Source organism: Aspergillus flavus, chromosome 1 (genome assembly GCF_009017415.1).
Source record: "Aspergillus flavus chromosome 1, complete sequence".
NCBI lineage: Eukaryota > Fungi > Ascomycota > Eurotiomycetes > Eurotiales > Aspergillaceae > Aspergillus > Aspergillus flavus.
In genome coordinates this window covers 3,497,693-3,512,733 of record NC_092406.1, presented here as the reverse complement: position 1 = coordinate 3,512,733, position 15,041 = coordinate 3,497,693, and the positions used below count along the sequence as shown (strand labels likewise).

The following is a 15,041-nucleotide window of genomic DNA, read 5'->3' as shown; positions in this document are numbered from 1 at the left end:
ACATGAGTAATTGTCCAGATGCTGAGGCAGTATACTAACATTGGAAATCGACGGTCATATCATGGTAAAGCTTTTTGAGTGTAATAGCTAATTAGAGCAACTTGTGAAGCTGTATAGTAAAATACTAAACTACAAAGGTATTATTGCTACCATCCACTTACTGTAAAATATTATTGTAGAATTACTTAATTCTTACTATATATCCTTAGAAGAACATCTAGCTAATACTCAGCAACAGTTGGTGTCCCTTCGTGCCATGCACTAGGGCACATGATTCCACTATAGGAGATCAGACTCGCGGTCACGAGTACTGATGCTTCTGTAAAGGCTCGGCAAATTCCGTATGGTTCTCTTCCATTGATACACAAATAAGGGATGCATTGATGGCTTCTACCTCCGTATATACACACCTACTACTCCGCACAGCTGGCTTATCGCATCATCCATTTCTGGCAGACAAGGGAAAAAAATTTCAAAAGGTTCCCCACCACCCTAACAGCGAAATGTCCCATCACCACCAAAGCGACCAGGCTGAATGTCATCCCAGTCAATAATTCCCGATAGGTTCCGACTAGTCTCTTTGGGGTTTATGCTCCTTTTAGCTCTGATACGATGAACCAACGATGATGGTCTGTTCCCCAGACCGTTGGTCTTGGCCCCGCCCGCGTGGGTACAGTAGGGCCAACTTCATTACCTATTATAATGCTCTGAGGGCCTGGCCCCTTTTCTCTTTTTATCTTCCTCTCTTTATTCTATGTGGACACTCAAAGGGTTTGTATAACTGAGAAAGTTGGGGGTGGCTTGGTGCGTATAGACGAACTGTTACTATGACTGCCGAGGACATTTGCCCCCCGGATGACCCAAAACATGGCGTCAATGTTGAAAGTTTACAAGACCAAGCGGCCGCATTTGACTTGTCCTTTCGCGAAGTCCAGCCCGTTGATATCCGCGTGAAGGATCTATCTCTTGAAGTTGATATCTCTCCGCCGATGTGGGAAACTGCCCCGTCACAGATATGGCGCCGTCTACGCGGAAAGACGACGACCGATGCGCGTAAAACCGTGCTGGATGGAATCGACGCCTACATGCCGAGTGGCAGTTTGACGGCGATCATTGGTAGTAGCGGATCTGGGAAGACATCATTGCTCAACCTTATGGCAGGCAGGATGGGCATGACCAAGGCCAGTGTCGCAGGGACCACGACGTTCAATGGCGATGCCAATATTGAGAGCGTTCGCAGTGCCTACGTTATGCAGGAAGATGTGCTTATTCCCACACTGACGGTCCGAGAAACTCTGCGGTACTCGGCCGATCTACGGCTCCCGCCGCCCACTACACAGGAGGAGCGCCATCAAACCGTGGAACAAGTCATCATGGAGTTAGGCTTGAAAGAATGCGCCGATACGCGGATAGGCACCAATATCCACAAGGGCTGCAGTGGAGGTGAGAAGAGACGCACGAGCATTGGGGTGCAGATGTTGGCAAACCCCTCGGTACTCTTCTGCGATGAACCGACCACTGGCCTAGACGCGACAAGTGCCTTTCAAATTGTCCGAACGTTGAAACGGCTCGCCCAAAAAGGGAGAACAGTCATCATTTCGATCCACGCTCCTCGCTCAGAGATCTGGAGTCTTTTTGATAATGTTGTTCTCCTAGCGCGGGGGTCGGTCCTTTATAGTGGACTGTCAAGCCGGTCTTTGAGTTACTTTGAAAATCATGGCCATGTGATTCCTCCTTTCGTCAATCCAGCGGAGTTTTTGATCGATCTTGCGGCTATTGATAACCGCACAGAGGAGTTGGAAGCAGCGTCACTCGCGAGAGTTGATTTTCTCAAAACTTCGTGGAGAACTGAAGAGAAGACCGAGAAGGAAGTGTTGGGATCCCGAAAAGATGACGAGAAGTCAATCACGCGGGCACAAGCCATACCGATAGCGAGAGCTGTATCATTCAGTCGGCAGTTCCGTGTCCTCACCTCTCGTACATTCAAGACAACAATTCGCGATCCTATGGGTCTCGCGGGCAGTCTCCTTGAGGCTGTCGGCATGGGTGTCATCAGCGGTTGGATCTTCTTGCAGTTGGACGAGAGCCAAGCGGGGATTCGCTCCCGACAAGGAAGCCTTTATACCTCAAGCAGTCTAAACGGATATCTCATTCTCCTTTATGAGACATACAGACTAACGATCGACATACGGCAGTTCGACCGAGAAAGAACGGAAGGTGTAGTGGGGGTCCCGGCTTTCTTACTGAGTAGACGAGCAGCGAGACTGCCTTTGGAAGATCTCCCTGTTCCGATTATCTTCGCTGTAATTTTCTATTTCATGGTGGGGTACCGTCTGAGTGTGGGCCAATTCTTTATCTTTCTGGCCCTCACGATCCTCACTCATTATATTGCCATAACTTTTGCGGCTGTTTCCATCGGCATTGCCAGGAGCTTCCCTGGAGCTAGTCTTGTTGGCAACCTCTCGTTTACAGTGCAATCATTCGCGTGCGGCTACTTCGTGCAGTCAAATCAGATTCCGGTCTATGTGCGTTGGCTAAAGTGGGTGGCGTATACATTCTATATCTTTGGGGCGTTATGTGCCAATGAGTTTATTGGCCCTAACGGGCCGCCCGAAGGCCAGTTCTACGATTGTCCCTTCTCCGACGATCCCAATGACCCTGCGTGCACGCAATACACGGGTCGGTATATCATGGAGAGCCTGGGATTTCCTCCTAATTGGATATGGCGGCCGATAGTGGTATTAGTGGCGTTTGTCGTTGGCCATTACCTCCTGGCTGGCATTCTTCTACAGTACAACCACTTTGCAATGGATATAGCACAGGCACGGAAGTCCGATAAAGATACGAGTACTGGGGTGGAGAAGATGGCCGTCCGACCAGCCGAGGAAGCGCGCAAAGTAGTCATATCACTAGACAAATATGCGCTCGACATACGAAAACGGGGACTCTTCGGACGAGGATCGCGAACACTGTCTATACTCAAGCCCATCACCGCAGAGTTTCGGCCAGGTAACCTGAACGTAATTATGGGCCCCTCGGGCAGCGGGAAGACGTCGCTCCTCAACTCTGTTGCGCGACGACTACATGGTTCCTTGAGCACCCAGTACCGGGTCCATGGCGATATGCTATACAATGGGGCTGTTCCGTCTGAGAGCGTCATCCGGTCTGTCACGTCGTTTGTGACCCAAGATGACGATGCATTGATGCCGTCACTAACAGTGCGCGAGAGTCTTCGATTCGCGGCGGGACTAAGATTGCCCCTCTGGATGTCACGAGAGGAGAAAAACCGCCGGGCGGAAGAGGTCCTGCTCAAGATGGGGTTGAAAGAGTGTGCCGACAATCTGATTGGGAGCGAACTAATCAAAGGAATCAGCGGCGGAGAGAAAAGGCGTGTCACGATCGCCATTCAGATCCTGACCGACCCGAAAGTGTTACTGCTCGATGAGCCCACTTCAGGTCTAGATGCTTTTACGGCCATGTCTATCATTGAAGTCCTCAAGGGACTCGCGGAAGAGGGGCGCACTCTGGTTATGACCATCCATCAGGCCCGGTCGGATTTGTTCCAGCATTTCTCCAGTGTTCTGCTTCTTGCGCGAGGGGGCTATCCGGTGTATGCGGGCGACGGCGCAACGATGTTGTCACACTTTGGGGCATTGGGATACCACTGTCCGCAGACAACCAACCCAGCCGACTTCGTGCTGGACCTGATTACGGTGGACCTACAACAGGTAGACCGAGAAGCGGTGACCCGCGAAAGGGTCCAGAAGCTCATCCTCAGCTGGGATGACAAAACTTTCGATCTCGGACGGCAAACATCTCATATCGCTACTCCCGCCGAACTGGGCAGCCTGAAGCGACAGATGCTCCCATTCCGGATCACATACCCCTTGGTGCTACGCCGGTCAGCGATCAATTTCTGGCGACAGCCACCGCTCGTCATGGCACGGTCAATGCAGGTAGTGGGGATTGGAATTATCATGGCATTGTTCTTTGCGCCCTTGAAGAACGATTACGCCGCGGTGCAATCACGGATGGGCTTCATCCAGGAGTTTGGCGCTTTGTACTTTGTGGGTGCGTTGGGACCCCCTTACCTACGGGTCTACTTAAACTTGCATGTATAGACTAACAAAAAACCGGGCAGGAATGCTTCAAAACATCGCCATCTACCCCAACGAACGCGATGTGTTCTACCGCGAGGAGGCCGACCATTGTTACTCGGCTGAGACATTCATACTGCAGTACACCACGCTGGAGGTGCCCTTCGAGATACTGTCGTCCCTCATCTTCGGCGTCCTGGCCGCATACGCGGATAACCTCGGGCGCAGTGCCACGATGTTCCTTATCACCGCGTACAACTGTTTCTGCATCGTCAGCTGCGGTGAGTCGCTGGGCATCATGTTCTGCACGCTCTTCTCGCACGTTGGGTTCGCCGTCAACGTGACGTCAATCTTGCTCTCCATCGCGAACATCTTAGGCGGTGTTATGAGCTTGAACGTCAACGAGGTTCTCCAAGGGCTTAACCACCTCTCGCCCGTCAAATATGCCGTCGCCAACCTGGCGCCCTATGCTATGCGGGACCAGGAGTTCGTGTGTACGGCAGCGCAGCGATTGGCGGATGGAAGCTGTCCAATCCAGAACGGACAGCAGGTGCTCCGACTCTACAACCTCGACAAGAACGGGGCGATCAATGTAATGGCCTTAGGTGTTTGTACGATAATTTATCGGGTGGTCGCTTACGGGCTGGTGAAGGCAATGCGGTGGGAAAGGAAATAACAGTAGTAGTAGAGATGATATCACCCGTCCAATGATAATGAATCTGCGGAAGTAGTCGGTCGACGTCCGAGCGATGGATCTTAGTAGTTGTAGGACGAATGAGAGACAACGAGATTTCGGTACTGCTCGTACAAGGTATTCCGTCTGTCGAGGGTAAAAAAAAAAAAAAGCACAATGCCTCTTCTCGCCACTGAGCCATTTTCTTCGTCATGCACGACGGTCTAGACTCTGCCGTCTGTGCGAGGCCTCAAGGCAGCATAACACAACAACATCAGCAAAACAACCAGAATAAAGCATACACACTCAAAAGAAGCAAATCCATATCCATCTCACAGTGAAAAAAGAAAGTCCCTGAACCCCTCCTCCTCAAACAACGCCTGAAACACCTGCGACGTTTCCATTGGAAACTTACCACAACCTCAAAAGCAGCGGAAGAGAAAAAACCCCAAAACCCAATGAACGAACAGTCAACCAATCACAGAACAATCTCCCAAGCCCCATCCAATCAAACCATGCCAACTGCTTTTACATCCAGCGCACTTACCCCACCAGTTCAGCCAATCAAACCACATTAAACAGTGGTACCTTACATAAGCTTTGCGTTTATCGACAATCACCCATCAACGCTGATTGGCCCACAGTCAAAACCGCCTTGGATCTGAGATTTGCTGTCCACTTCAACAGTTTTCTTTCTTCCCTAGGGTCCAGTGGATCCCCTCCGATCCACTGTGGCTGACTTAAACTTGCACAGTAAAATTCCCTCACGTTCAATGTCTTAGTCCCAGTCTTAGTTTTCCAGGCATTTCCTTGGATTTCCTAAGATCGTGATTGGACCCTGAGAGAACGAACGACGTAAGGCGAAAAAGGGCCTGACTGAGTGTCCCTTAGTAGTCCACTGGCATCGCTTCCCGGTTCCCCGGTATACGAGTTCGGTAGGATTGGCGGCTCCCATGTGATTTGGACAAGTGTTCCTGCGTCTTGGATAGGTAGTAACTAGTAAGAGTGGACGGGTAATTGAGTCGAATGTCGGTGGCCGAGAATTATCCGGTATCCTGGGAGGTGTGTCTGAGTCTGTGAGTCATGGATTGTTGGGCTGCCTTTGCTACGTGGCTTGCTTTGATTTCTTCTTTGGTTGGTTATTCTGGTTGGGGTCGAAGGGTCATTGGTTGATTATCTATTAATCATCACTCTTTTTTAAAGAGTAAAAAAGGAAGGATTACAAGGAAAAGAAGTAAAAAGTAAAAAAGATTCTTAAAAGCAAAAGTCTATTCTATAAGAATTCCACGTGAAATTCGTGATCGTGATATCAAATCACCCCTGTATCTTAGATACATGAAGTCGTGAAGAAAAGCAGAAAGCAAAAAGCAAGCCAAAAGAGAGTGAACACTCCTTCCAGGAGTCAGCTCTGTCATAGTGGTATCACAATCTTGCATCAAGCAAGTAGGTTTTCAATTTTTTCCTTTCCCAGTTTCCCCGGAACCGTACCGAACTCCGTTGCCCATATTCGTCGTGGGAATCATATTTACCAGTCGTAAGGGATTCAATTCACTCTTGGCCAAAAGCAGTAGCAATAGCAATCAATGTAGCAAAATGAGTGTAGTCAAGTCATCTTCTTATCTCAAGTAAAGAAAGAGAGAGAGAGAAGAGATGCTTAGACGCCAATGCTGACACTGAAGGAGGTGTCAATGGGGCAGCCGTGAGTAGCGTGGTCATCGTTGGGCTTGAGGTAAGCCTCGGCGCAGGCAGTGTCGCCGGCAGCACAGTTGACAGAGGGACAGTTGTCGGAGGTGCTGGAGGGAGTCACGGAGAAACCGTACTTGGTGAAGACGTTGTCCCCGCTGAGGTCGATGCAGCTCATGTCCCAGTAGATGGTGTCACCGGACTGAGTGTACTCGAACTGGAGCACGTTGGACTGCTCCTGGGTGTTGGACAACTTGATGGAGATGCCACCACCGTTGTCGTTGGTTTGCCAGGATTCCTGGTAGTTGCCACCATTCGCAGAAAGGGTATGCATGTTACTGACTCTATCAGAAACAGACCACGCGTAAACGGTTTCACCCAGGTTGTTGACAATGTTGACACCGCCGCTGCGCTTGACAGGGTTGGCAGTGGGGAGAGCAGCAGCGAGGCTGGCAAGAGCGGCCAAAGTGATAGTCTTGGTGAACATCATTTTGAATGTGGGGGTCTTTTTGGAAAAGAAGGAAAAAGACTGTGATGAGATTGTGTTGGTTGTGAAAGTTTTCTGAGTTTTTGAAGTCAAGAGATTGACTGGGTCTGTTCTACAGACGCAAGGATGTAACTTTTTTGATGTAGGTGGTAAAAAAGAAGGACGAGATTCGATCTCGAAAGGAAGGACAGACAGAGCTTGTCTAGAGAATGTATAAGAGAATGTGGATGGTTGAAGAAGAAAAGAGTCGATTTAGGACGGACATCGTCAGGGTTTATATAACTTTTTGAGCAGGCATCATGCCGGCAATGATCTCCAACTGTCGGTACCTGACAGACCGATAAAGTCTGGAACGAGAAGAAAACTCTAGAGAAAGAGAAAAAAAAAAAAAAAAGAAAGACCCACAGCAAGTACCCAAACAAGACTGTAAAATGGGTCCATTCAGGGGACTAACTCTGGTTCGCTGGCATGACGTTGAAAAAGGTTGTACCTGACATTGGATACATGGTTTGACTTGGACGCCACGGGGGAAGTGCCTGGGCCAAACGTGGAGGGAATCTGGTGGAAAGTGAAATGACACTCCGGCATTGTACAACGGGATATACTAACTACCGTTGTGACTCGTCCACTGCCGCCAACTTGCTGCACTAACTGTCGCGCTGACAGGTCCTGTCCTACATGCTTTACTCGTCCATTTAAAAATGAGATTAGATTCTGTCGGTCCAACAGCTCACACCGTCATAATTCGTACCCGATCGACTTCCTACGAGGGGTTCGTCGCTGCAGTTGACTACGATTACATGCATACAGTCTGTAGCGGAGAGCCACAATGGGCGCACTTGCCATCGGCTCCATTCTCCTTCCCATGCTTCCGTTTCCACTCTTTGGAATCCGGACTTGAGCTGGATCCAGATAGAATCAGCGCGTCCCACTCGATGTACCCACTTCTTTTCCCCATAGAGAAACCCTGGATTGTGGCTGTGCGAGAAAGATGCGTGGAAATAAGAACCCTTTCAAGATACTCCGTGGAAACACCATCTACTGATCGATCAGAGGAAGTGGCAATACGCTCGGCCAGCCCTAACCCTGGTTCCGACGAAGGCAAATAAAGGATTTCAACCACGGAGCCCCCTCCGAACAAAGACCGGTGCCTTTCAGTCTTCGAGAAGGCTTCCTGAATGAGTAATGAACTCCTTTGAGAATTCTTTACATTTCTAAGCTGGTTCCCATGGTTCGCCTCACCTAATATTGGTCTAGTGTGGAGAGAAAACGAGGGGTTCACTGACGGTTCAATCTCTCTCTGTCCGGTGGTCCGCCTGTAGGGAAAGACATCGCCATGTGCAAATTTTCATGGCTCTCATGGCATCCTTGGCGAGGACGGAGATTTTGGCCGAAAGGGAAAAGATGACGAGCTTTCCAAGGATGATTAAGTCATGGTACTCGAGAACATGTGCATATCGATATTTTTTTTGTCATTCTCTGTCCTTTTTTTTTTTTTGAATTGCTGCCACGCATTACACACAGACCATCAAAAATCGGTTGCTGATCCACTCATTGCCAAGCGCTTGACTTGCCTTTATCACCACACCGTTCCCTTTAGTCCCCGAGGTTTCCGCGACGATCTCACCATGGACTCATTGTCGCTTGACTAGTGTGTAGTCTATTCTGTCTTGGGAGTTCGATTCAGCGTTCTAGACTTTGGCAGGGATTCTCGTCGCTGGTCCACTGGGTTAACCTTGGGCCCTCGCTACAGCGCCCTTTCTGCTGTTCTCGTGCTGAAACAAAGCCTTAAAATTAACTCTCGCTCCAAGAAGATACGGTCCAAGGAACATCAACTTCTGTGGTATACTAGCGCGTAACTCTCACTTGAAAGCGACCAAAATACAGAGTAAAAGAAGATCAACGGAACAATGAAATTGGGGGTAGTCTATGTGATCACCAGTACGGAGCGCGGAGACCGGCGAGACTGGTCAACGAACCCTCGGCAGATGTATCCTCGCGCTTGCGATGACCCGCCAGCTCCAAGTTGATTTGCCGATGAATGTGTACCAGCCAATCCACGTAGCTCTGCGCTTCATTGTTGCGGTCCTCCACCAGTAACCGTGCGAACTCATACTCTGCCCCATCCAATCCTTGCCGAGCTAACTGGATCGCAACCGACTTGGACCCTCGCATGGTCGAGAAGTACTGCAGTAGATTGCGCACCTGCGCATTCAAATGGGTCTCCAACACTGGGAGCGACGACGTCTGGGGGTTGAGTCCCTGAAGCGACGACTGCCCGGGTCCAAAGAGATCCTCCAGCAGGTTGGGTGATACCCGAGAATGGAGCCACAACAGACAGATCTGGCCATTGTCCACGAGATACGCCCCACCCTCCTCAATCTTCGAGAAGCTGGCTCGAAGGGACGGTGGGACCTGCAGTTGGCCTTGCTCATTGGGGAAGCCATCTTCGGGTTGCATGTTGTGGATCGGAATGACCCGGGGATACAGGTACAGGGCTAGTTCGGTGGCCCCAATCGAGCGTAGCATCCGCATGTCGTGAATCCGTCGGTCCGATGCTTCTTGGCCGCCTGTGTATTCAGGTTAGCCACTTTCATGTGCAATCCGGATGTAACCCTCCCTACCCTTGAATGCTCGTGATTTGATCAAGGCCAGCATATACATGGAAAACTCTTTGAGGTTCTCCGGGAGTACAAGTTGCCCCGGTGGGTGTGACCCAGAGAAGACCTTGCGGTAGCCGCTGAAGATGTCCACGGTCTTCTCTGTAATGCTGGCCCGAATGTCCTTGAGCGATTTGTCCACGGTTTTGGCAGCCGCTGCGGTTTAATGTGTCAGCACGTCTGCTCCGACCATCACCGCTAGGTCGCTAACTTACCCTCTTTAGCCATAATGCTCACAACACAATCCTGGTCTATGAATTTCATCGTTTCCAAGCCTCCTTCATTGACTGCTGCCACCACGTTGATACAGCGCACCCGTCGCTGCCCTTCGGCCGTAGTATACAGCAAGGCGGCTTGAAAGTGTGCATCCAGTTTGGGGTCAAGCTTGCCATCATAACTGAACATGACACCAATCGCCTTGTCGGCATCAATTGATCCGATCTCCAGGTCGGCCCCGAGCGCATGTTGTATAAAGTTGCCATGATATGCCGATACCTGGAGACCGTTGGAACAACGGACCTTCATCATTGCCTGATAGCCTGTCTCGCGAGTAACTGCATGTGCGAACTCCTGCGAAAGCTTCAGTATGTCTCGCGGAGCGTGGAAATTGGGGTAGAAGAATGTCTCCCCGCCCGATACTTCGGCAACATGGCCTAGAAAGCATTAACATCCATAGACTCAGCGGCAGATAAAAATGCGGAAGACCTACCTATCGTAGCTACATCAACATACGTCCCGCCAGGTGCCGCCACGAACATGTCAACACCGATGCCATGTTCGGCCATCTTTCCAGCGGTTGTTCTCCATGCCTGGTTGTCTGTGGTGAATAGTTTCCGTTCCGCATCCGTGCCATGCACTTTAGGGTCGTCCCTCATATGCAAGGCGCCGGGGCCCCAAGTAGGTAAGCTGCATATAGACGCGAAAATCTTTCCACCGGTAGCTTGCAGAGCAGACATTGCTGCATTGAGAGCTGGGAGTAGAGCTGGCTCAGGTTTCTTTATGTGTGAGAATATCTTGGGGATTCGATGTAGCAGAGAAGTAATGATATCCCTATGGATAGATGTTAGATATGTATTTGTCGAACCGTGCAGGGATTCTTTGCATACTTTGATTCGTAGGGATCTACAAACAGCCCCTCGCTTAAAGGAACGAATGGTTCCTCCAAATCCGTCATCACCATCATCTGTGCTTGATCAAGTTGGGCCTAGGCATTGTAAGTATTATCGCGGGAACTTCAGACACATGAGGACTCACGCTGAGATTGTAGAAGTGCACTTCTCTATCGTAGGTGACAATACCAATCTTCGAGCCCTCAGGCACTCGTCGCGCTGCTGCATCCTCTTCGGAAGCATCTGGAGCGCCGTATAAAGCTTCTGTGATTCCTTTGCACACCCCCTTTAGGAAACCTCGGTTCACCGATTCTTGACTGACGTCAATCAAGAAGAGCCGCTGGAGACCGACAGGCTCCTTGTTCCAGTACTCCTTCGGGACCATGAACTCGACTGTACCAATCATCAACTCCGGGCGTTGCAGACGGTCGACACGCGCCCCGGACATATCAAGTGGGGCAAAGTATTCTGGTGCTACATCATTGGGGAAGGTGCACATGTTACAGACAAACTTATTTCCTCCGGACCTAAACGTCATAAAGGGATTGATGTACGCCCTGCACCTGCGGCATCGCGGAGGACCCATTTCGCCAAAATCGAGCACTGGTACCTCGGGCTCGCCTGGGTCGAGGCGAGCCAGGGGTTGTAGAACCATTCCTAGGGGCAGAGCGGTGGAAGAGAGAAAGTCGGAGGTGGTGGGGATGTTGTTCAATGTCAGGCGGGCATGCTTAGGGGATGAGTTTCCTTGGTCGTGGGCCACGAAGGGCACAGCTGCCGGAGGGGGCAGGTGTCGTTCCATCGTCGGATAAATATGGTCGAAGTAGTACATTGTCGGTATGTCGCGAGACTGGGGGATGCTTGGAATCTGCTCCGGATCTATCTTGCCCTGGGTAGGGACTGAGCCTGAGCCTGGGGCTGGAACACCTGGCTGAGGGACAATCCCCGCTGGCGGAACACCAGCGGCGGGTGAAATCGGACGTGGTGCCTGATTCAACCCAGTATTCAGGAACTGGGATGAAGGCTGCATGCCTGCCTGTGGCATTCCGGCAAACTGCTGAGGCGCCGAAGCAGTAGCTCCCCCAATTTCATGGTGCGCATGTCGGTGCTTCTTCTTTCCTGGACGGGCGCCGCTATCCCCCATTATTCCCAAGCCGCTCATTTGCGAAGCTAATCCTGCCATTGGGTCTGCGGGTGCTCCCATATGTGTCTGTGTCTCGGTACCGTAGGCAAGTTGAGGACTAGGTGCCAGGCCCCGCGGAGGTGGAGATTGCAGCTGCTGTGTTGGTGGTGCTGCAGCAGGTGCCCCATATTGGTTTGGGGGAGGGTTCCCGTAGTAAGCTCCAGGCTGAGGAGGGTAAGGACCGGGAGGAAATCCGGCAGCAGGTTGTGATTGTGGAGGAACTTGGTGAGCCATTCGATTCGGATTCGAGGGGTCTTCAGCGGGAGAGGTTCCCTGACCGAGAGTGTTATACATTGATTGGTCTGCCATAGTGCTTCATTATTTTGTGAACAGACTCAGGGAAGGAGAAATGAGGAAGGTAGGTCTTTTACAGCCCACACCGATCAGCACCGGACCATCACTAAAGGGAGTTTCGGCGAAAAGGGCGACAAGTACGGAGTATATCCAAACAAATCCGTTAACCCAATCAAGCAACTGACCACCTAATCTGAAGCCGACGGACATATGTTGTTCCGAAGCTGGCACGGGGCATGCTACACCCTAATCAATCTAATCACAACCCAAAAGAATAGGAGATTGGTGAGTCTAGAGATGAAAAGGTGAATTCAATGGATATCTTGGATCGAGTGATTCGTTCAATTAATTTCCGAGGGTAGTCATCCCGAATGGTCTACCTCCTTTGCTGGGCTTATCAATACTATTGCACAATGTCACGATAAGCCCCTGGCCTCATCATACTCTTAATTTCTTTCAATATAAGTTGAACAATTCATCTTGCTGGCCCCGGTGTTTTTATTTTCTCTGTTAGACGCAGTTATTTTGGACTGTGCTACTTGTGACCTGCAATTCCTTGCGAGCTTGCCGTTACATATCAGACTATGTCGGTACTGTTTTAAGATCAGCGGGGCTTTTCTCACCGTCTCTTCCTAACTGTGACACAGCTGTAATGCATTCACGTCTTCGTCCATTGACACGCGTTATATTAAACTTGAGCATAAAGTGCTGTTAACTCTCAGCGATACATGCTATATCCTACTTATTATTTTACTAGGCTATCGTGTCAGTATCAATTGAAAAAGAGGCAAAAGGGCATACGCACTATATCTTTCGTCAGTGCCTCGTACAATGGCGAGCATTCGCGACGACGATGAGCTTCTCCTAGCTCGAATTGGTTACAAACAGGTACGAATTCAACCCAGACATTAACCAGTAAAAATCTTAATCCCTAGTTCTTCAGGAATTGCGGCGTGAATTTTCCAAATGGTCCACAGTCTCTTACGCCATCTCCATCCTAGGTATCCTAGGCTCAGTCCCCGCAACCTTCGGTTCTCCCCTGGCTGCCGGTGGCCCAGCTACAGCCGTATGGTGCTGGTTCTTTGGCTCATGTATGGCGATGTGCATCGGCAGCTCGGTGGCAGAGTTAGTTTCTGCGTATCCCACAGCCGGAGGAATGTACTTTGTCACTAAGCACGTTGTCCCTGAAGAACAAGTGCCTATTTTTTCGTGGGTACAGGGCTGGTGCAACCTTCTCGGCCAAACTGCTGGTGTGTCCAGTGTTGTGTACACAGTCAGTCAGATGCTGCTCGCCTGTGTCAGCATGAACTCGGAGCTGGTTGATGGAAGATACTCATATTCACCGTATGCTCTGATCTTCCCTGCTCCTTGTCTCGGGCTAATTTGTACAGGACTGCCTTGGAAACGGTTCTCTTGTCTATACTTCTCTTATGTATATTGGGGGCCATATGCTCTTTAACAACCAAAACCTTACATCGGATAGTATATTGGTTTGCTCCCATCAACAGTATGCACGATGCTCCGCATAGTTATTAAGTTAGCTCTGACAATTACAGTTTCCGCAACGATTATCATCTGTATTGTGCTCCTAGCCTACACTCCCGACAAACAACCAGCCAGCTGGGTCTTCACGCACTTCACCGACGGTTCAGGATGGGGCTCGAAATTCTTCTCTTTCTTGCTCGGGTTCATCTCTGTGGCCTGGACAATGACAGACTATGACGGAACTACCCAGTGCGTTTCTAAGCCGGTTCCCTTGATAAAGAATCAAACCACTGACCAAGACCAAGCATGTCCGAAGAAACCCACGACGCCGCCACGCTAGGACCTATGGCCATCCAAACCGCAGTCCTCGTCTCCGGCGCACTAGGCTGGATTCTCACCGTCTCAATGTGCTTCTGTCTAAGTGACTTCGAAGGCATCCTCAACAGCCCCATCGGGCTTCCCGCAGCACAGATCTTCCTCAACGCAGGAGGAAAAAGAGGAGGCACAATAATGTGGGGATTCGCAATCCTAGTCCAGTTCTTCACAGGCTGCTCAGCCATGCTGGCAGACACAAGGATGGCCTATGCCTTCGCTCGTGACGAAGCGCTTCCATTTTCCTCGTACGTTATCCCCTGAAGAAGCTGAAACCGAGAAAATAAGGCTCCTAATACATGAACAACCAGAACCCTCTCCAAAGTAAATAAATACACCCACACACCGGTCAACGCCGTCTGGTTCGTCGTCTTCTTCAGCATCTGCCTAAACTGCATTGCCATCGGCTCGACCGAAACCGCCACTGCGATCTTCAGCATCACTGCCCCAGCACTTGATATATCCTATGTATCCGTGATCTTGGCGCACAGGTTCTACAGGAACAGAGTCAAGTTCATCGAGGGGCCCTTCACGTTGGGAACATGGGGTCCGTATATCAACTGGGTGTCTGTGATCTGGGTGCTGTTTATCAGTGCGGTGTTGTTTTTCCCGCCTCGTGTGCCTATCACTGTTACTAATATGTAAGTTGCATCTTCTGTCTGCTGCCGGTGATGTGTTTAGCAGCGACAGGTGAATCATGATGTGAGTAGTGATTGACTTGGTTACTAGGAATTATGGTATATGTGTCGGTGCATTCATTGCTGCTTTTGCTTTGGTCTGGTGGTGGGTTGCTGCACGGGGGTAAGTGAAATTTTCTTTTGTCTCTCATTTTGGTTATGGGTAGGGATAGGTGACTGACGTATGTGCCCTTGGTTACTAGGATATATCAGGGTCCTCGAACGGACGATCATATCCAGGAGGTATCTACTGAGGATCTGGGTAGTGGTTATGGGGCGGTGGATGTTGCTTATTCTACGTCCATTCAGTAATTAGAGAGGTTT

The 15,041-nt window shown here is 50.2% G+C and overlaps 4 protein-coding genes across 4 annotated transcripts; 2 read left to right on the top strand and 2 right to left on the bottom strand.

Moving 5' to 3' along the window:
* The first annotated feature begins 71 nt into the window (after nucleotides 1-71).
* F9C07_2279559 (pleiotropic drug resistance proteins, ABC superfamily) lies at nucleotides 72-7,364 on the top strand. Its single transcript, XM_041288274.2, has 2 exons — nucleotides 72-4,071; nucleotides 4,142-7,364. Exons 1-2 carry the CDS (start codon nucleotides 828-830, stop codon nucleotides 4,771-4,773), a joined length of 3,876 nt encoding a protein of 1,291 aa, XP_041140687.1. The 5' UTR covers nucleotides 72-827; the 3' UTR covers nucleotides 4,774-7,364.
* F9C07_1293 (putative extracellular thaumatin domain protein) lies at nucleotides 6,425-6,943 on the bottom strand (the record flags this gene model as incomplete). Its single annotated transcript, XM_041284050.1, has 1 exon — nucleotides 6,425-6,943. One exon carries the CDS (start codon nucleotides 6,941-6,943, stop codon nucleotides 6,425-6,427), a length of 519 nt encoding a protein of 172 aa, XP_041140688.1.
* Nucleotides 7,365-8,875: 1,511 nt separating the features above from the next.
* F9C07_1292 (Sec23/Sec24 family protein) lies at nucleotides 8,876-12,198 on the bottom strand (the record flags this gene model as incomplete). Its single annotated transcript, XM_071507919.1, has 6 exons — nucleotides 8,876-9,510; nucleotides 9,556-9,756; nucleotides 9,816-10,253; nucleotides 10,310-10,650; nucleotides 10,707-10,804; nucleotides 10,855-12,198. The coding sequence occupies 6 exons, from the start codon at nucleotides 12,196-12,198 to the stop codon at nucleotides 8,876-8,878; spliced, it is 3,057 nt and encodes a 1,018-aa protein (XP_071365822.1).
* An 816-nt stretch (nucleotides 12,199-13,014) lies between these two features.
* F9C07_2228091 (amino acid transporter) lies at nucleotides 13,015-15,029 on the top strand (the record flags this gene model as incomplete). Its single annotated transcript, XM_041288275.1, has 8 exons — nucleotides 13,015-13,071; nucleotides 13,127-13,527; nucleotides 13,575-13,690; nucleotides 13,740-13,917; nucleotides 13,974-14,288; nucleotides 14,352-14,681; nucleotides 14,770-14,841; nucleotides 14,921-15,029. 8 exons carry the CDS (start codon nucleotides 13,015-13,017, stop codon nucleotides 15,027-15,029), a joined length of 1,578 nt encoding a protein of 525 aa, XP_041140690.1.
* Between the last annotated feature and the right edge of the window lie 12 nt (nucleotides 15,030-15,041).